Below are 20,933 nucleotides of genomic sequence, written 5' to 3'. Positions count from 1 at the left end.
ATTTGCACTAATATGAATTATCAATGGGGCGCAGACCTGTTAGTTTTGGAAATGCGCTCAATTTCCTTGTGCAAATTTAACCAACAATACGCGAATCGGCCATTTTAACGCAGTTTGCGATATGATAAATTTAGTACGCGGCCACCAATGAAAACCGCAACCAAACAAATAAACAAATAGATTGGCGGCAAGCTAAATATAGTACAGAATAATAGATTACATGCTAAAAAATAAGTTGAAAAAAAAACGTAGTACCAAAAAAAAACTTCCTTACCAAGATATAATTTTTTTAAATTTAATAATGTTATTGTGTTGACAACTACAATAATGCCACAAAAATATTTTTTTCCAAAAAAGTTAATACTACTGTGAAAATAACTGTTTATAATAATTGTTCAAAGTGTCCATTTTTCCATTGTAATTTGGTCCCTTAGCTCGCGGGACACCCTGTATAAAATAGTATATTATTAACCAAGGTTTAGACAAAAGCATTTATTGACCGTATGTCAAGATTAAATCCCGAGGAGCAAAGCAAAGAAGGATTTAAGAAATAAGATCAATAAAAGCGGTCTAAACCGTGGATAATATAGCGTTTTTTCCACTATTAATCATATTTCTGATGGTCCTTTTATTGGATAACAACAAAACAACAACATAAAAAGACCACCTAAGTCTGTCAAGTTTATCATATGTCATAATAGACATTGACATTATAATTTACCTAGGTCAATAATATTTCCTTTTTGGTTGTGTTTGTGCCAGACTCTAGAACTAGAGATTAGACTCTATTTTGACCTAGGTCAATAATGACCATTAAGGTAGAGAAAACTAATTTCTCAAGTTACTAAGCGGTCAATAATGGTATGTTTATCATGTTAGCAGTGGAAAAGAAAATTAATCTAAATTAAGATGACCTCACAAATTCAGTTCATGAAAGCTTCTGGCAATATTAATAGATTGATATATTAGAAGGTTTTCGAAGTTTCTTAGATGCCTCGGTATTATGAAAATCAAAGATTTAAACAAATTTGTGATTTTAGGTCTTTAAAATCACTATAAACTTGTGTAACATTACACAATCTTCCGCTCTTCTTTAATCAGTTCGCCTTCTTTTTAAATTGCTGAGCAATTAGCCGTTTCAATCAGTTCAATACATTTTTGTGATCTTTTAATATCAGTTAGCTTTCTTTTGAAATTTCTGAGCAATAAAGCCATCTCAATAATTTCAACCCATTCTGCAACTCTTTTTTTATCAGTTCGTCTTTCTTCACTTCCTTCTGAAAGTAGTTCTGTATAGATGACGCTGGACGAAAAAATCTTTGGAGGTTTTAATTCGAGGAAGAAGAAATGACGTAGTAAATGTATGTTTCGACCTAGGAGCTGCCATATTAGACACATCAGTAAGGCTTAACAGCCCCTTGACAAACGACGGTGCAAACGGGGGTAAATGATTAAAAGTACATTCTTTATTTGAATTGATATTGGATTGTTGTACAATTATTATAATTAAAAAACGAATTATTTTAGAATTTTCAGATTTTCCAATTTTTTCCGGAAAATTACCGGAAACTTTCTGAAAAATTTTGTATGCCTAACCTCAAAATAATATGAATTTTGAAAAAAATATGATTTATAAATTTATCCTTTCTGGACAACACTTTCCCGGTATAAAAGCTTTAATCTTTCGGTAGCGTGACATTTCTATTATATATGATATACAGGGTGATCAAAAGACAATTTCAATGGCTACAAATTGGTATATTGAACCACCCTGTAACTGTCAAAATAACAGAGTAATGGCTGTCACAGTAAAAACTGTCAAAATCAAACAACTCAGTTTTAATAGTAAATAACTCACTTATTCGACCTTTTAGGTAAAAACGCTATACAGGGTGGTCAAAAGATAATATCAAGGACTAACAAATTGGTATATCGAACCACCCTGTAACTGTCAAGATAACAGAGTTATGGGCTGTCACAGTAAAAACTGACAAAATCAAACAACTCAGTTTTAACAGTAAATAACTCACTTATTCGACGTTTTAGGTAAAAACGCTATACAGGGTGGTCAAAAGAGAATTTCAAGGGCTACAAATTGGTATATTGAACTACCCTATAATTGTCAAAATAACCGAGTTATTGACAATACAATGGAGTAGTTTACAGGGTGATTCAATTAATTTTTAACATCGTTGTAACTTGTTTAATTTTCATTTTATAAAAAAATACCAAATATAAATCCTGTAGATATTTGCATATACTTTTTTCCTAGATAATCCATAAGTATACAGTGTCCCAAATTTGAGCAACAAACCAAACTTATAATTTTTTATTCGATTTTTGGAATTTACGTCAAATTCTAGGCCTACTTGATGTAAAATGTTTGTATCGATATTCAATTGTTTTGGTACCACGCACCGTTTGACTTTAAAAAATTAAAAACTATAATTGTCAAGAAATTTCAAGTAAAGTTTTTATTTTTAAAATTAACTTCAACTGTCTAAATACCTTCAATAGTACAAAAATGTAAAAAAAGGAATTATTTCAGAATTTTCAGATTTTCCAATTTTTCCGGAAAATTACCGATCATTTTCTGGAAAAATTTCCATAAATTTAATTTTTCGGAAATTTTACATCCCTGATATTAATATTGCATAGTCTTTCTAGGTACTCTGTAAAGCTCAGAGGTGGTCTGTGAGTACGTTTAGTACGTAACGTATGTCACGGTGGCGCTGCACGAAAAAATCATTGAATTGTAATAGAGTAGATAGAAAGGCAATGGGACATATTAACATTGCATGGCCTTTCCAGGTACTCCGCCAATTTCCTCGACTGGTGCATTAGTCAGTTGCAATTAGATCTATTTCAGGAATAAATCAGTCAGATCTCATCTAATTGAAACTAAATATTCCCACAATGACGTGTGTTTCTGGTTTTAATTCCCGTCGATCAATACGCGGCTTTAAATATAATTAATTTCGCTAGTCTAGGTAGCTAGGTCGGAATTAGCTACAGTTTAGGCTGGCTGGAGGCCGTGTTTAAATTATAATCCCGGGGGCATACGTTGTTTACAGCTTTCTCCATCGATTTGATTGTTGCGAGTCGGATTAGTCGGAAACGATTTGAATTAACAGTATGGCGGAATCTTCATGGAGCGGTTGCCAGTAATAATGCAAATAGCTCTGGAAAGCGTTTAACGCTCGAATTGGCACGTTGATTACTGCCGGGGTGTGTTCTTTATTGTTTGCATTTTTAAAATTTTTTCGACGGGGGAAAACACAATCGAAACGCTGCCAAATCTGGGTCAAAAATGTATTTTAGTAAAAAATGTAGTATAAAATGGCCAACCCAAAAATTATAAGTACATACTCCATTTTTCTCAGGTATTAGTTGCGGTAACTTTGGTTTTTAGGTTATTCTTAGTTTTGTTGTTTCACTCTTTTTTAACAACTCTTTTTTTCTCTTGAGGGATGATACGTTTCTTGCTGTTCACTATAAACAAGAAAAATTACATTAAAGTGGAAATACTAATGAATAAAACAACAAACCTGTAATTAGTGAAACTGGCCCTTTAGGTTGCTGATTCAACTCATCTTCCTTAGTCGGTTTTACATTGTAACCTGCCGAACTCACTCTGTAAACTGGTAGAGGGATGACAGTAGAAGATACGGGAACTAAATCTGAAATTTTTTAAAAAGTCATAAAATGTGTGGTATAGTAGTAGTAGTAGGGTAGTAGTGCAGAAACATAAACACATATTATTCAAATTGTCTCTAAACCTAACCTAACCAAATTTGCTCAGTGGCGTAGGTTCGTATTATACAGGGTGATTCCAAAGTTAGTGCTTTCCTTTCACCTGCGAATAGGGCTTCAAAAAAAATTTTTTTTTTCCTTAAATAATGACAATAATGAATGAATATAATGAAATATGAACAATAACGAAGATACAGGGTGTCAAAGTTTTACTGAAAAAAAACAAAATAAAAAATAAATTTAATTTTAACTAACTACAGGTTATTCCTTATCAACAGACATAAACAAAAACAAAAGATTTCAGCCGCCTTTGAACTAAGTTTTAATAATTTGACATTTTAAATTAAAACAGCATTTAATTTTAGGCACGCATTAAGACGGTTTTTATTTTTTTACTCGAAAGCGGTGCGTCGTAGCAAAAAATAATAAAAGGGGTTTTATTTTTAGAATTGAACAAGAAATTCAATAATAAATTTTATGTTGAAAAAAAAACCAGTAGGGTAATATTTTTTTTCGAAAATGTTTTAAAAAAATTATACGCGCGCCATGGTAAACGCAAGAAAATTGTTGTTTCTTGGAAAATTTCCTTTCCACGTAGCTACTGACACCTAGAAAATTTTGTTTAATTACTTCAAGTGGTTTGGCCAAAATCATTAAATTATTATTTTTTCAGTAAAACTTTGACACCCTGTATCTTCGTTATTGTTCATATTTCGAAAAAGCGTCAAAGGAAAAAAAACCTTATTTTTTGAAGCCCTATTCGCAAGTGAAAGGAAAGCACCAACTTTGGAATCACCCTGTATAATCATACTCCCTTCTATTTCATCAACTTTGAAAAGAAAAATTCTTAGAAAGTTCTCTAAAAAGCTTAGAAAGTCAACTGTACCAGAAATTAAAGGCTTTTGAGAACAATTTTTAAATTGCATTTTACAATACTCCAGTTTCCAACTTGTGATTGCCTAACGTACTGTATTTTTTAAGGTTTAACAAAGAAAATTCTGTAAAAATTAAAACATAAAATCTTTAATTGCTGATTTTATATTATAAGTAGGTGTACTGTTTGATAATTTTGAACGTAAAAGTGGTGGCTCACAATGTAAAACTCTAATTTACATAAAGGTGAAAAAACTTTTTTTTAGGATATCATAAAGTTTAAAAACCTTCACATACTTAAAAAAAAATTATATTTAAAAATAGCTAAACGAGGGTTATGAGTTGTTTTGAGCAACCGTTTTTCTTCGGATTTTCAAAATTGACTTTTTGTACTGACATACGGTCTTCAAAAAATCTTCATCACGGTCTTCATATAATAACGCTCTTCAAAAAATCTAAAATAGTTTTAAAAAATGGTTTAACAACCGTAATTCTCGAATTACTGTGTTTACAGAATCAATTTCAAAAATAGCAGTCAATTTTTAAGGTCAGTTAGGTATACAGTTTCAGTTTAATTCTAATCAGCAGCTTAAACTCTAAATTTAGCATTTAAATCTTACAATATTATACTTTAGATAGAGTGACGTTTAACTATAACGTATCCAATTGACCCTCAGTGGCAAATTATTTCAATTAGTTAATTATAAGTTAATAGAATTTAGACTTAGGCATACACAAAGTAGATTTTTAAAAACCAAATATCTCAAAATTTGCTGCTAAAATCAACTTATAACACCCTTCTGATGGGTATATACTTGGTCACCCACTTTCGGACTGCTTAAGAATTTGTATTATCATTTTTCCGCACTTTTTAACAGTAAAATAACAGTTACCAAGTTACAGTTAGTTTAACTATATCCACATAAAATCATATATGTTACATGATGTTAAAACATCTTTTCACTAAAGCATAAGAAAACAAAAAACAATCTGGTTTAGAAAAAAATTTGAAGAACCAGATTTAGCCAACCATGAAGTCATCACAGTATTTGGTTCCCTGATAGTAGGCGGAGCGCCTACATTAAACATCAAACATTACTTGAGTCATCTAAACTGACTAAAAAAATCAACATGATGCAAAAAACAATTTCACATAAACACACCTTTTTCAAATATCTTGTTTTCGTTCACTTTGTACATGGTCGGAGACCCTTTAGCCAAAACAAACAAAAAAACAACACAAAACAAAATCTTCAGATCCATATTGACGCGCGTGAACAAGTACGGCAACGGTGATTAACTAAAATGAAGAAAAAACCAACATCACCAAGATCTTGTACATTTTCATTAATGAAGGAATTTGCCATTTTTTTTGCAATCGCCCAGCTTCAGTCTTCACACCTCCACTGGTCGCGAGATGGTGCAGTGTTGGTGCTGGCCAACTTAGTTAGGTTGCAAACTAGTGAAAGTTGCTTTAGTACTAGACCAAGTGAATTTTTGATGGTTTATCTAGTTCACCTGATTTATTCTATGGTTTGTAGTAAAAATTGTTGAAGTATCATTTGAAAAATTAGGGTAACTCGAATGAACTAAACTTGAAGCTTAAAAACATATTCTAATCAGGTTTCTAATCTAATTCATCGTTAATGTCACCTACACCAGGACTATAACCACAGCCCACTTTTGTTGTAAGACCTTGTTGCAAAAATAAAAATGTCAACATTATTCAATAACGGTGTGTTTCTCTCTCTTTTGTTTACGTTGTTGTGTAATACCAACGCTGGGTTTTCCTTGTCTAATCCGAAACAGGTGTGTCTCATCCTATTTACTTGTTTTTTTGATTATTCTGTTGTCTAGTAAAGAGTTGTTAGATATTGAATTAACTGTATTTTCAAATTCAAATAAGGCATGGCGTGCAGATCATTGCGGAAATAAATAACACCCCCCCTTTTTCTTGACTCTCAATGGTCATAAAAATCCACATTATCATAATACAAAACGTTTCATAGCTAAAGGAAATGAAGGGGCCATATAAAAGAACCATAGCCACATAGAGTGGCGGCTAATAACACGAGAAAGAAATCATGAGAAAGATATTCGTGTCCTTAATTTTTTGCCAAAATGGCCGTTTAATGGCGACACAAGGCGATATAATATTAAATATGTCGTGTCGTTGAGCAATAAGGCTCAGACAGAATACAATAATTACTAAGGTCCATTCACCAATTGATACCCGACACGAACGAAGGACCTTAGAGTCGGATTAATCGTCCAGAAGGGTCTTTTCACTTTTATATATTATATTGCACGAATGACGATTAAAATTTACTTATTAAACCCTGCTCTTCATTCATGAGAGATTAATTTTCTTTCGGTCCATAATGGATCACGACTCCCCAAGAAATATCAGGTCCAGTTCTAAATTAGTTTATTTGATAAATACAGAGGGATCTTCTTACTCACTTTGGTAAAATTTATCTGAGCCACATTGTACAACTAGTTGGTTAGCACATCACACTTGAATGAAAATAAACTCTGACAATGCATATAATAATTCATCAATTGATAACCCCACAACCCCTTTAAATACGTAATAACGTAAACAAATCTTGTAAACTGGCAATTAAAGATTTCGAAATTAGTGACCTTTTTGTTTTTATATACACTATTTCTGTCAGATTGCAGAAAACAAATTGTAACAGAAATATAAACAGTTTTTTGATATCCAAGCATGGATAAAACAGTTCGCTGAACAAAATTCAGCGGTTAAGAAGCAAACATGAGGATTTTAGTGAGTAAACTATAAATAAATATCTTTAAGGGGCGTTACAAAGAGTTTTTCCAGACTAACCAACCCCAATTGCATCTGATTGACCCTTCGGAATTATTAAGGCCTGAAGCTAAATTTGCTAGCAAAGATGTCGGTGCTTACAGGGATTACACCGTCGATCCTGACGATCCTATACAAGAACGAGTGCGACAAACTTATCTGGATATGCACACTAACCAAACCGTAGATTTCGTTAAAGGTATATTGTAAATAAGAGTTCTAAACTTATTGTTATTAAAACCAGAGAAAAACAATAGGAAAGCATGAGACTTGGTGCAAATTTGACACTTTCAAGTCTACAATGAAAAACGCCCTAATTAGGTTGAACGAGCTGGTGGATGAAAGCGATCCAGATTTGGATATTCCCAATATTGTCCACGCTTTCCAGACTGCTGAAAGGATTAGAAAAGATTATCCTAATGATGATTGGTTCCATCTTACTGGGTTGATCCATGATGCTGGAAAGGTTAAAATATATCCTTCACTTTCTGTAACAAATTATCAACAACTTTAGTATTGTAGGTCATGGCATTCTACGGAGAACCCCAATGGTGTGTTGTAGGTGATACATTCGTAGTGGGTGCAGATTGGGGTCCTAACATAGTTTATAGAGACACTTCCTTCCGTTACAATCCGGACGGTAAAAATTCCAATTACAAGTAAGTCATGACACCACGATGATCAATATACTCCCACAACTAAATAAGTAAACAACATAAGGTTGAAATGTTGAGGGAGGATTCGACAGGCGGCACATCGACAAATTATTAAATCCCTCGACTTCGCTAAGCAGAAATGTTAAAAGACAGAATCTCATGAATAGCAAATGATGAATAAGAGATTTCGGGTCACATTTCACATTCCCTGGCGCGCTTGCAAGCGTACGCGGCATAAAAGGCCCAAAGAAAATTTGTTTGACACATCCAGAAGAGATTAATTATGATGAGCGGGCGGGGACGTCTTATCTGCGTGCCTCAACCTATCCGCAACTCCCATGTTTAACGACAAAATGGCAAAGTTTCTTGACTCTTGCAACTTCACAGGTTTATAACTAAATTAGTTCTCGCGAGGGCTTATGTCACGGGACGGATTTGTCGCGTTTAGAATTCACTCTTGTGAATTAGATCTCGGGTAATTAAGGCCAAAGCTTTATAGTTACCTCTTCGTTAATGTCGAGTTGCTCCGCTGGGGTAAGCCTTGAAAAATATGGGGCGTATCAACACATTTATTCTCCACCCACCATCCCTATGGAGGCTCCATTATGTTGTTACTGAAACAAAAATTATCTGTCAATATGATAGTTCAAGTTCCTAAATACCACTAACCTTCAGCCGTAGTCCTTCTTCTTTAACTCATTTGCCATGGATTGAAGTTTCTGCGAAATTATAAGCGTACAGACATAAAATAGCTTTAATGTAAACAGTTTGTCATTTAATTACAGTGACACTAATAGAACTCAAAAAATACTTGTTTGCTGTAGAAAAACCTTAAAGCTGTATGTACAAGACAAACTACTATTAACTCTTTTTAATAAAACCTAAATATTAAAACATACATATTGTCGCGTTCTCATAAAACCCTCTTTTATACGAAAAACCACTGATTAGATTGAACCAAGCGTCAAGGTGTAAAATCTCTACTAATTTACCAAGGAAAATTAAACGGACCGACACAGCTAAAAGAGCCCTTAGAGGACTTGTTTGCCACTTTTTACAACGCGAGCGAAACTTTTTAACTTTTCATGATAGACTGAAACTTTAATAAGCCCGTAATTCCTCGGGGAAACTCGGTCGAGTGTAGGTATATGCAGTCGCTAATCACAATTCACTCTTTCAGTACCAAATATGGAATGTACGAGCCACATTGCGGACTGGACAATTTGCTTCTGTCCTGGGGTCATGACGAGTACCTTTACCGGATGCTCAAGCACAATAAAACTAAACTTCCGGAACATGCTCTCAAAATGATCAGGTTTTCTAAACGCAGAAAGTTTAGACCAAAATTTTAGACTACGTTTTTTCAGGTTTCACAGTTTCTATCCGTGGCATTCTGGTGGGGATTATGAACATCTGGTCACTGAAAAAGACCAAACTGAAGTCAAAAAATGGGTTCTGCTCTTTAAGTAAGTGCAGTTATTTTGTATTAGTTTAGTTACAATGATAATCCATTTCAGCCAGTACGATCTCTACACAAAAAGCACTGAAGTGCCTGATATTGAGTCTTTATGGCCCTATTATGAAAGTTTGATTGACAAGTACATACCAGGGGAGTTGGAATGGTAGATATGTACCTACACAAATGTGAATTATTAAAAAAAAAAAAAAAAAAGTTGTTATAATTTGTTCCTAACCAATGAAGTTGATTTAAAAGTGATGCTCAATGAATCACAATCAATAAACGTTGCTCACATTATACAAAATGTTTACACTCAGACATTTGGCAAAATTGTATGATGTATGTAATAATACAATGTTGCCAATTAAACAATAAAGTACTTACCCAAAAAGGAGTCACAATAAATTGACAGTCGCATTGGAGGGCAGCAATTGTCCACTCACCTTGAACACAAGACTTACTCAAAATACTTCTTGGCGTATCAGTCACCTTGTTCTTCGAATTTCTTTTTATATTTTCTTTTGTGTTTTTTTTTATATTCTACGCCCCTAGTCAATCTTTATTAAAATATACATCTTTTGTCTATTTTTTTCTACCTATGTTCTTTTCTTGAATTGATACTGAATTAACCGTACTTTCTAGTTTTTTAAGGGGCTTAATTTTTTTTATCAGTTAAGTATACCAAAAGTATTATACAACGCTGATTGAAATATTTACATTTCAAACACCAAAAATCCACATTAGTTTTAACTGAACAGATACTACACTCCCGTAATGTAGATTTTTGACTAACATTATGCTGAGATTAAATTGAATATACGGGTCTATTATACATATAATTCAGAATTCACTGAACCTAAGAAGCAATAAAACAATAAACATGCCCTAGAATAACTACTCAAAATTGACAAAAAAAAACAAAACTCTATAATCACGACATTATGAAGGGATTGGACTGGAAAGTTGTAGGATAAAATGACAATATGGCATTTAAATAGGAAAGGATGTGCTTTTAAATTATCTTCTCTTAATTACGAGGTCAGGAAAAAACGTCCACATCCCAACAAAATATGTAAAACTAAACTATCGACGCCACGACCTATCTTCCTCATCTTCGTCTTCGTCGTCTTGGAGAAGTGCTTCTTCAGTTTCAGGAGCCACCTACAAATATGTATAACACAGTTATGCCATAATCAAAGAAAATTATTCACTAAACTATAGAGATTAAAATGAATGATGATGAATGAATCACAATTTTTGAGTTAACTGCAACTTACCTCTTCGTCGCCTTCCAACAAACTTTGGTCAATCAAATGATCTTCTTCTGATTCCGACAGCAACATAGTACCCGAACCGCCACTTTTCTGGGTCTGTAGACGATGAGGGGCTCCAGTTTGCCAGGTTATCGACAAAGTACGATCCTATAAAACGTTCTTTGTTAAAGAAGTTACTCTAAAGCGATAAGCGAAACATCACCTGAAAGTGTTTTCCTTTCAATAATGCCGCTTCGGCTTCCTTTCTAGTTTTGTAGTTTAAAGTTATGCTTGGCAGGGAACTGTCGACCGAATAGTCAGAGACTTCACCGAATTGCTGAACAAAAATAGTTATTTGTTTTACAAGGCGAAAAAGTAGCACATTTACCGCCGCAGCGCTATTCATTGCCGAGTCGAAAACGAGGCCGGCCATGAAGAGAGATGAGGCAGTAAATGTGCATTTTCGCCGATTATTGTCAATCAGAATAACTTTTTATATTTAAGTAGTAATAAACCTCTCCTATTTCTAATAATGAAAACTGTCCACCTATGATGTACCTACAACAATAATTATACCTGTTTGGTTGCTATGATTACGATCTTAAATAGACATCTTAAATAAGCCAAAATTGACATCTAAAAGTTTCGTCAAATTTATAAGTTGTTTCTTCATGATGGAGACTATGGAGAGTGACGACGATGTACCACTAACGCCTCCGGAGGTGCGAAAAGCAGCCAGAAATGTACAAATTAATCTCCTACCGAAAAAATCGCAAAAAATATATGAAGACTGCCGATTTATGGATTACCGGAAGAACAAGAACATAGGTTCGTTTTCAGAAAACGTGTTAATCGCATATTTTGCTGAGCTGTCTCAAAAACTAAAGTCTTCTACATTGTGGAGTGTATATTCTAAGCTCAAATCCACCTTAAGCACTCATCATAATGTAGATTTGGCAAAGTATTTGAAACTAAGGGCTTTTTTAAAAAGGCAGGAAGATGGATACCAACCCAAAAAATCTAAGGTGTTTGAGAAGGAAGAAGTTATTAAATTTTTATCGGAAGCTCCAGATGCCAACTATTTATCAACCAAAGTAAGTTTCAGAACTTTGGATCGAATTTTAAGTGAATAACCAAGTATTTTTGTCTAGGTTGCGGCGGTTCTTGCGATTGCCGGAACATGTAGAAGTGACGAACTTGTGCGAATGCAATTAGATGATATTGAAGATATGGGCAATAAGCTATTAGTTTCCCTTCCTGATACCAAAACGAAGAGACCGAGATCTTTTGTGGTATCAGAACACCTGGACATGTATAGAAAATATGCTTCTTATCGTCCTTCTGGATTTGAAAGCCGAAGATTTTTCTTTAGATATTGGAGGGGTAAAGCATTAAAACAAGTTATTGGAATTCATAAATTTGGTGCTATGCCACAAGAGATAGCAACTTATTTAAAACTACCAAATGCTCAGAAGTACACTGGACATTGCTTTAGAAGGACGTCTGCTACTTGGCTTGTTAATTCTGGAGCTGACATCACAATGCTAAAAAGACATGGAGGATGGAAGTCCACAAGTGTTGCTGAAGGCTACATAGAGAATTCAGTCGAAAGCAAAAGTGTGATTAGTGAAAAAATTCTAGCGAATATTCCCACCTGCAGTGACAGTAGGAAGAGAAAAGATGAAACTTCTAGTTCATCGGTGTATTTGAAAAATAGTTCTAACGAAGTGAACGACAAATCAATAATAATAGAAGTATGTTCTGATTTTACTGTTAATGTTTATAAATAATTATATATACTTTTAATTGTTTGACTCCAAAAATGTTATAGTGTTTGGTGTTTTTCTTAATAAAAGTTAAATTTTATGTTGTGTAAACGATGTCATATATTGTCCCTGCGCCAGGTAAGCGGCAGTAAAAAAATTTTACTGCCTAGGCAGTAAAAGTGGTTGTTTACAGCCTGTCGTTAGGCACTAAAATGACAGGTTTACTGACAATCGGCGAAAAAATAATGCATGTCATTTTAAGTCAATAATAATTAACTAACAAAAATACTTAAAACTTGGTTTTAAAAAAATACCTGAAAGTGGGCCAATACTGCCTCTTGTTCCTCAGTTTCATAACCAGATACCAGAAGGCGTGTCGGTCGATGGTCCAAGGTATGTTTCTGAAACGGTGCAGTAGGAAGAGATGGAGTTGCAAGAGTCGGAGGCGACGTTGTCACATTGTTTACAATTTTGTTAACAGTCTTGATTTTGCCTGCTGTTTATTTTTAAGAACCATGTAAAAAACGGTGAAAAAGTATGACTAAAATCACTTACTGAAATTGTTATCAATCAGGTTGTTTTTGCTCAATAAATGCCAGCTGGCCACGGGAGTAAATCTCCCCCTACCCCGGCCTCCCCTAACAGGCATTCGGCTAAGTGAAGCCGCTTTAGCTTTCAACTCGGCCAGTTTAAATTGCAACTCCTTTGTGTCGGCACCTTCCTGCTGTTTAGCGATTAAGTCCAATTCCATGTCCAGTAGTTCCTGCAAAATGCCGCACTAAATACGCCGTCTTTAAATACAGACAAAAATTTGTTTACCTTCTGGGTCTCTTCTTTAGACTTTTTCATTCCCACTGTAGCGCTTTTGGCGGCCAAAGTAGCAGCCTCCAAGTCTTTTTTGATGCCTTCAATTGACTCTTGAGTTTTCTTGATAGTATCCTTAATGACGTCACGTTGAGGGCCAGGAGGCACTACAAACCATAACCATTAAACTCGTTCGGCTTACAAAACTAAAATACTTACACTTTGACATTTTTTCAATGAGGATTTTCTGCTGCGACAGCTGCTTGTCGAGCAGCTCCTGTTTACGTTTTCTCAAGTCGTTCTGTATTTTCAGCACTTCTTTGCGTTGCTCGTCTTTGTTTTTGTTCATTTTAACTTGAGCCGCAAGGAAGTCTTGGTTCTTCTTTATGTCAGCAGTGGCCTGCGCTTTACTCTCTTCCTTAGTCAATTCCGGTTTTGCGTCTTTATTCTCAGTGTCTGATTCGCCCGCTTTTGGTTGTAACAGATTCAACACCTGTAAAAACATAGATTGATAAATAACTAAAAGTTTCTAGACCGTTAAAAAAACAAAGACATACCTTATTTCCGGATGGTGCTCCCAAACGGTCCTTAACAGCAGACTGTTGAACAGGAGGAACATTTTCTTGCTTATTTCCATCAGCATCGTGCCAAAACACTTTGATAAAACGATTGTTCAGCACCGCCTCCGTACTCCTGTATGCAGAATATGCTTCATGGTGATTGGAAAACGTGATCAAAGCGGCCTCAGCGTCACCTTCATAGTTTACCTAAAAAAGAAAGAAACATATATCTTATCTGCTAGACCACTCTTAGTGTGTCGAGGCAAATGGAAAGCTGTCCTCTGTCTTGCCACTAAAGCGAGGTGTTCCGTAGGGATCAGTTTTAGGTCCTCTTTTTTTTATAATCTACATTAATGTTTTTTCAGAGTACGTAAAGCCAGCCAATTGTTATCTGTTCGCTGACGACACAACCGTTATGTCTAGCGGGGCTACACTCTCGGAGCTGTTGTTTCGTTCTGGGGAGGTGCAAACGAGAGTCGAGTCTTGGTTTTCTAATAATAAATTAGTCTTGAATCACATTAAAATTCAAGAGTTGATTCTCTCTACTTCGGATAACGTGTCTAAGGGTAATACCGTCACTTTGTTGGGAGTGCATATTGACTGCCTTTCCAATAAACTTGCCACTGTCATATTTATGTTGCGACATCTGAGAGACACATTAGAACTAAAAGCGAGCGATCCGAACCATGTTGATGACCTAGAGATTCTTGTAGACAGCATTTTAAGGATTTGAAAATCTTAACATTTCCATCAGCATATATGTTGGGCTGCATAAATGAAATTCATAAGAGTAAATCGCTTTACACCATGCACTCTCAAGTGCATTCGTTTAACACCAGAAACGCTAATTTATTGCGTTTACCTCGCAGGCGACTTCAGGTCTCTGCTAAAAATTGTTTTAATTTACGGTTTTATAATAAGCTTCCTGATTGCATCAGGACACTGGAGGGTTGTGCTTTTGAGAGGGCGGTCAAGCAGGTTTTTATTGACGCTTCTTTTTATACCGAGATTTTATTATGTTTTTTAAAAGTGAGCGATTTTTATATACATGTATAAGTTTTATCTGTTAGTGTTTTGTTATATTGTAGATTGTAGGAATTATTTACTTGAGTTAAGATGACTTGCTGCGCATACATTTCATGTATGTTGTGGTTAAATAAACAAATCTAAATCTATAATATTTCAAGATTCACTTGTTTATCTCACTTACCTGAATATTGATAATTTTTCCAAACTTTGAGAAGTGATTATTCAAGTTGGTAATGGTGTTCTGAGCAATAGGCACTTTTTTCAGTTCCAGACTGCAGTTGGCGGGATTTTTGCGTGGACCCAAACGGTTGTAATCAAACTGCAAATGAATCAAAGCATTTTAAAAATGTCAACAAAACATAGTTTTGTGCTTTGCTCACCTTTTTCCTGTACATGCCCCCAGTGTGCATGGTGGCTCCCTCCAAGCCCTGATGCGACACTGGCATTCCCCCAGGACCGTAACTATGGGGAGGAGCTGCTCCTGGGTGGCCGTATGGGGGCACGGGGGCGTAACCTCCTGGGGGCAAGACTCCTGGAGGCTTAGTGTTATCCATTACGACTGGTACAGGGATCAATTCGCGTTGGAAATTGGGCGGTGGCTGCTGTTGGAAGTTGTTTATTCCCGGTAGCTATAAATTAGGTTATAATTTAAAAAAAAATCAGTGAACTGCAAAATTAACATACCCTTACTCCTCCCATAGGCCTTGGCCCTCTAAATCGGTTGCCACCCCACATTTGGGGTGCCTGAGGATTGTAGGGATTATCCACTGGGAGATTAGGCGGCATGGCACCAGGTGGTAAAGGTCCCGGCAAAGGAACTCCAGGTACAGCAACGTCACCGTTACTATTGTATGACAACACTCTGGTTAAAGTAGAATCTTCCAGAACAACTGGGTCGACGCCATGGTCAAACGGACACATCTCTCCCTTCATACAGTAACCTTTTTCGTCAAAATCCCTATAACAATAATTTAAATCGAATAACTTTGCAAACTGCATTTGTTAGGCTATCAAACTATTACATTGTTTACTAAGAAAATATCAAATTAAGATACTAACCTGCACCGCCGTTTCGAGTTGTTAGGTTGTAGAATTGTTTGTGCTCCAGGTTCTGCATCAGGATGACTAGGATCTTGAGTTGGAGTTCCTGGTCTATAAAAAGTTGTTAGCAAATATAACTATATTTAATCACTAAAATTAATATTAATTTTATATTATTAGTGAAAGACACATTGATTTCAAACTAAGACAAACACGAGCAAATAATGCAACAAAAGCCTATGCCTTTGACCTCCATTTTGTAAGTTAAATTATTAATTATTATCTTATACAGGTGTAACACATTTTTGTATGCCTATATGTCAAAAACATACCTGGATTGAATTTTCACATCTTTGGAATCCTTCCTATCCCTTTTCTCCAATGACCTAGACCTACTTCTGTACCTCTGTGATCTATGAGAGTATCTAGGACTTCGAGACCTTGAGCGAATTCTGGGTGGGCTGGGGCTGCGCGTCCTTGAACGTCTCCTATCATGTCTAAAATTAAATACCACCTCTTGTGCCCAACTTTCTTAAATATAATTATACACACAACAAATAACCAAATATATTCATCAAGGTGTTTAATATTAAAATTAAAGTTATAAAACCTAACTTACCTTCTGCCAGGTGACTTATTCCTCCATGGTCTTACTCTATCTCTCTCACTGCGTTCTCTGTCCCGTTTCTCTCGCTCCAACCTGTGCGATTCTCTATCTGTCCGGTCTGTTCTATCCCTAGACTTTTCCCTGGACCTCGACCTCTTATTCCTATCCCATGACCTCGATCGTGACTTTGAGCGATTGCGCGACAGCGATCGGTGTCTGGACCGCCTCCTTGGTGGTTTTTCGTCTTTTTCTTGAGTCTGATTGAAATTCTTACTAACCAAAGTAATTTTAAAACCCGCAAATTTTTCTTACAGTGTTTTCCGAATTTCTGCGCGTTTTCATGTCCTTTTTCACCACTTCCTTTTTTTCCGGAATTGCTGGAGGTTTTTCGGCTGTACCGCCGTTCACCTCATCATTCAGGTTGGGCAGTTCACTAGGTTGTACTATGACTTTGGTTTCTCTACCCTGTTAAAATGCATGTTTTGTGCTTTAAGTGGATATGGTACAAAATGAATAAACAGTATCACAAAACCTATAATTTACATATTTTTTATAACTTATTGACATGGGTGCAAGTGCATATTTTAAAACAGATAAACAAGAGGAAAGTTCAGTCAAATTGAATAATTGGGACAGTGTGGGATCTACAATGACCACATAAAAACAGTGTACATTTTACTCTCAAACATGATTAATTCTTGACCAGATAAAAACACCTAATGTGCCAAAAAAATGGTGGGCACAACATTATTTTTAATTGAAATGTTTAGTCACTCACAAAACAACCAGATGCACTTGTCCAGTTTCTAAAGCTGTTTACATCATGCATAAACTGCAAATGTAATAGTAAATCCATTTTTTACTTATTAAAACTAGGTATTACAATTTTTTACTAAAAATCTCACTTACCTCTTTTGGTTTTGGGGTAGTGATATTTGGGTTGGGCGGATTTGCATTAGGAATCACTGGGGTATTGATGTATTCCTTGTTGCTCAAAGCTTGAAACACCAAATTGACAAAATTTTCCGTTTCTAAAACAAAGTGAGTTTTGATTAAATAAGTAGAAGTCTAATACACTAAAACTGAACTAACCAACCAGTTTTAACGGAATGTTAAAAGAAAGCTTTTCTTAATATTTTGGTTTTTTTTTTTAAACAATTTTTCCAATCAAGATATAGTACACAGGGAATTCTAAGGTTTAAAGAGTAAATAGAGTAACAACTAACACAATTTACTGCTTTTTCATAATTCATATTTAAATTATAGTTAATCAATGGTGTTACACTAAAATGTTTACCACATTATAGATTGATAGAAATTAATCAAGTGACTATGAATAAATGAATATTTTGAGTAAAACATTATTAGATTCAGCCAAATTTATTACACTACAACATATTAAAATTTTAAGAATAAAATTAAATGTGTCAAAAGTTCAGGGAAAAACTATCATAAAACCCCAAAAATCACCTACTTATCTAGAATTACTTTCCCAACATAAAGATAGTACCACAAAACAAAATGTAATAAAAACAAGCTGTAAATTATGTATTTTTTACCACCTTTCTGGTTTCCAAAACAAGTGGGAGGCTAAATATTTAAAAATAACTTGCAATATTTTTAGTCTGCTTACCCCCTTCCAAGAAAACTTGCAGTTGGGCTTTCATACTTTTCCTAAGCTCAAATTCGGACTTATCCTTTTTGACCAATGCTAGGACATATTTGGCCAGGGCAGCTGGATCAGCATCACACCTAAAATAGTAAGTTGGGTTCCTGTAGTTTGTTGTACTCCCTCTAATGGGTCTGAAAGTAGGGTTATGTGTTAGGAAATAGGATATGTTGGTTAACAGCTTGTTCACAAAGGTAACTGTAGGAAGTTTTAGTGCAAACGTGTTTGCTAAATTGATACTCGAACAGGATGGTACCAATATCCTGTAAAATAATGTAAATTTCTGGTAGTATAGGGGTCAACTTACAAGGGCTTGAGAACAGCTGCCAGCCAGGTCTTAAACGCGTCAATCTGATCTATTAACATTTTATTTAATGTTCCACTACTATAAGCGGATTTTACTCGTTTAGCGACAGTAAAAAACGCTGTAAAGTTGCAGAACTTTTTGCAAAGTGGAAAGGAAACAAATTGGAAAATCTCCTTAAATTTTCGGGACCACTGACACTGCGTGAAGTGCGTGAGCGTGACCACAGTTTGACTGACACAATGATGCATGTCAATTGTCAATTGTCATCATTTGTGTTGAGTAGCTTACCCAACAAGCCATGAACGAGTATGGGTTTATCTTTGTCTAGCTCGTAGTATTAAAATGAGATATAAGAACTGCATAAGTATGTTATGATTTTACTGACGGTGGTTTGGAATTTGACAGAATTCATTAATCATATTCAACTGTCAAAACATCCCTAATTATCCATCATCAAGAAAAAAAAAGAAATTTTCTTTTGGTAAAAAAAATTCTTAGCTTATACCATTTCAAATTAAAAATCTAATAAAATGTCGTATATAACGGGTCCGGAAGTGGTTCGTTACGCTTGTAGTTGTGGCCTTCTAAAGTCACTGCCCTATTTATACTTCTGCAGACATTGTTCTCAACTTCGTTGCGGTTTTTGTGTCTGTCCGGAAGTAGATTCAATTTTCTGCGGAAAGTGTTCCGAAAACATCCCCTCCGCGGAAGCCAGAGTGAAGAAAAATCGTTGCGCCAACTGTTTTATTTGTCCCAGCTGCCAGCAGGAACTTTCAACTAGAATAGCCTCAAAGGGACCCACTAACCCTGAGGATGCCAAATCACCCATCAAGAAAACTTACTACTTAAGTTGCTACTTTTGTCGTTGGAATTCTAGAGATGTAGGTATCCCTGATCAAGCTTCTGCTACTGGAGGATGGCCTCAACGTGAAAATGTCCATGCTAATCGTTTGCAAGAGATTGTGGATGCTTACAAGCAAGTGATGTTGTCTCAGAAGCAACAAAAGGAGAGTGACAAGAAAAAACAAAGAGGCAAGTTTGTAAGTTACACTGATAGAACTGGTGTAACAGCATCAGCTTTGAGGAAGAGAATTGGACTGCCTGATATTCCACATGCAATGCTGAAAAGACCTAAACTTCCTGATCCAGCAGTGGCCAAATCTGAAGTGGATGGTTTACCAGATGATATTTTTACTTCTTCAGTAAACTTAATGGAAGTGACATCAATAGAGCAAAGGCTCCTGCAACCTGAATTGCAACCAATGACTGTGGATAAACTGTTTCCAGTTCAAAAGCAATTGTCTATTAAAAAATCTTTAAGATGCCGCCAGTGTGAACGCAATGTCAGCAAGCCTGAGTACAATCCTAACTCAGTCAAATTTAAAATCCAGCTTTTTGCTTATTATTATATCCCAGAAATTCGCATTGTAAAAATGCCATCTTTGAAAGCAGGTGAACCAGCAGAGCTACTTATTAAATTTATCAATCCCACTCAACATGAAACCACCATCACTTTCTTGGATTTGGATCTTGCAGCCCAAGAAGCTTATGTGCAAGAACAGAAAATGATTGAATTAACTGACACTTTAGATCAAGCCCTATCATTGCAAACCAGCAAGCAACCATCATCCTTAACAACCCTTTCACTGTCTGGTGGCAGTCAGCCTTCTAGTTTGCTGTCTTTAGCACCAAGACAACCTTCAATAATAGTAAAACCAAGAAAAATCACACAATCTGTTAACAGCTCTTTGGTACTTCCAACAAGCACTTTTATACTACCACCAAGAGATGATGCTGCTGAATATGATGAATCAAGTGACCATCCCAATGTGGAAGATGATAAAAACTTGGTAGTTTGGCGGAAATCCAACAAGGCAATTGTAAAGCTACAAGTCACACCAGATTCAGATTTAAAAGTGGGCGATGAAGTGGTTTGTGGTTTCAATATTGAACATATTTTTACTAATACAGTTACAGTTACTGTTGAGAATAAGCAACCCCAAAAAAGTAACCATAGAGTTAGGGTGTTTTTAAATTTGGGTAAAATTATGCCAGGTGGCAAGTAGTTTTTCATATTATTCAGCACAGCTTTAAAGTTGTATGTTATTTTATCTCACTAATTTATGCTTAAGCTTAAGGTACTAAGTTGCAATATGTTATAAAACTACACAAGTGTATTAAAGGAATATTTATTAATTTTTTTTAAATTAAAAGTGATTTATTTAGTTCCTCTCCTTAGAAAATATTGGTCCATGGACTATTGGTGGTTGGTATCCTTTCCTATCTACCCACTTCCCCACTCATTACTAACTGGCCTTGTTGCCGT

At 35.4% G+C, this 20,933-nt stretch overlaps 5 protein-coding genes across 7 annotated transcripts; 3 read left to right on the top strand and 2 right to left on the bottom strand.

The window, feature by feature from the left end:
* Positions 1–3,298: 3,298 nt before the first annotated feature.
* LOC145726656 (uncharacterized) lies at positions 3,299–5,950 on the bottom strand. The gene is made up of 3 exons (XM_081975859.1): positions 5,790–5,950; positions 3,549–3,680; positions 3,299–3,492 (listed from the first exon to the last, which is right to left on the bottom strand). Exons 1-3 carry the CDS (start codon positions 5,887–5,889, stop codon positions 3,434–3,436), a joined length of 291 nt encoding a protein of 96 aa, XP_081831985.1. The 5' UTR covers positions 5,890–5,950; the 3' UTR covers positions 3,299–3,433.
* Positions 5,951–7,285: 1,335 nt separating this feature from the next.
* On the top strand, positions 7,286–9,780 carry Miox (Myo-inositol oxygenase). The gene is made up of 7 exons (XM_081975858.1): positions 7,286–7,417; positions 7,472–7,655; positions 7,714–7,922; positions 7,979–8,115; positions 9,293–9,427; positions 9,480–9,578; positions 9,630–9,780. The coding sequence occupies exons 1-7, from the start codon at positions 7,406–7,408 to the stop codon at positions 9,736–9,738; spliced, it is 885 nt and encodes a 294-aa protein (XP_081831984.1). The 5' UTR covers positions 7,286–7,405; the 3' UTR covers positions 9,739–9,780.
* Positions 9,781–10,258: 478 nt separating this feature from the next.
* On the bottom strand, positions 10,259–18,844 carry swm (Zinc finger protein swm). Of its 3 annotated transcripts, none has more exons than XM_081975831.1 (18): positions 18,608–18,844; positions 18,265–18,434; positions 17,541–17,662; positions 16,944–17,096; positions 16,644–16,888; positions 16,357–16,521; positions 16,043–16,135; positions 15,668–15,941; positions 15,364–15,612; positions 15,165–15,302; positions 13,952–14,161; positions 13,614–13,887; positions 13,410–13,561; positions 13,146–13,353; positions 12,905–13,086; positions 11,048–11,161; positions 10,849–10,992; positions 10,259–10,732 (listed from the first exon to the last, which is right to left on the bottom strand). In XM_081975831.1, exons 1-18 carry the CDS (start codon positions 18,664–18,666, stop codon positions 10,655–10,657), a joined length of 3,030 nt encoding a protein of 1,009 aa, XP_081831957.1. In that variant the 5' UTR covers positions 18,667–18,844; the 3' UTR covers positions 10,259–10,654. The 3 variants fall into 3 exon arrangements, with proteins under 3 accessions (XP_081831957.1, XP_081831958.1, XP_081831959.1); XM_081975832.1 differs by having other exon boundaries at positions 16,357–16,512; XM_081975833.1 differs by having other exon boundaries at positions 18,265–18,383.
* On the top strand, positions 11,508–12,614 carry LOC145725890 (prophage integrase IntD-like). The gene is made up of 4 exons (XM_081974808.1): positions 11,508–11,652; positions 11,776–11,918; positions 11,976–12,136; positions 12,197–12,614. Exons 1-4 carry the CDS (start codon positions 11,508–11,510, stop codon positions 12,612–12,614), a joined length of 867 nt encoding a protein of 288 aa, XP_081830934.1.
* Positions 18,845–19,032: 188 nt separating the features above from the next.
* Positions 19,033–20,820, top strand: DCTN4-p62 (dynactin subunit 4). The gene has a single exon (XM_081975850.1). The coding sequence runs from the start codon at positions 19,138–19,140 to the stop codon at positions 20,671–20,673; it is 1,536 nt and encodes a 511-aa protein (XP_081831976.1). The 5' UTR covers positions 19,033–19,137; the 3' UTR covers positions 20,674–20,820.
* The last annotated feature ends 113 nt before the right edge of the window (positions 20,821–20,933 follow it).

Source organism: Ips typographus, linkage group LG3, assembly GCF_016097725.1.
Source record: "Ips typographus isolate SLU linkage group LG3, UJ_Ityp_2.0, whole genome shotgun sequence".
In the NCBI taxonomy this organism is placed as follows: Eukaryota; Metazoa; Arthropoda; class Insecta; order Coleoptera; family Curculionidae; genus Ips; species Ips typographus.
The sequence above is the reverse complement of the archived record's forward strand: the minus strand, read 5'-3'. Positions and strand labels throughout refer to the sequence as shown.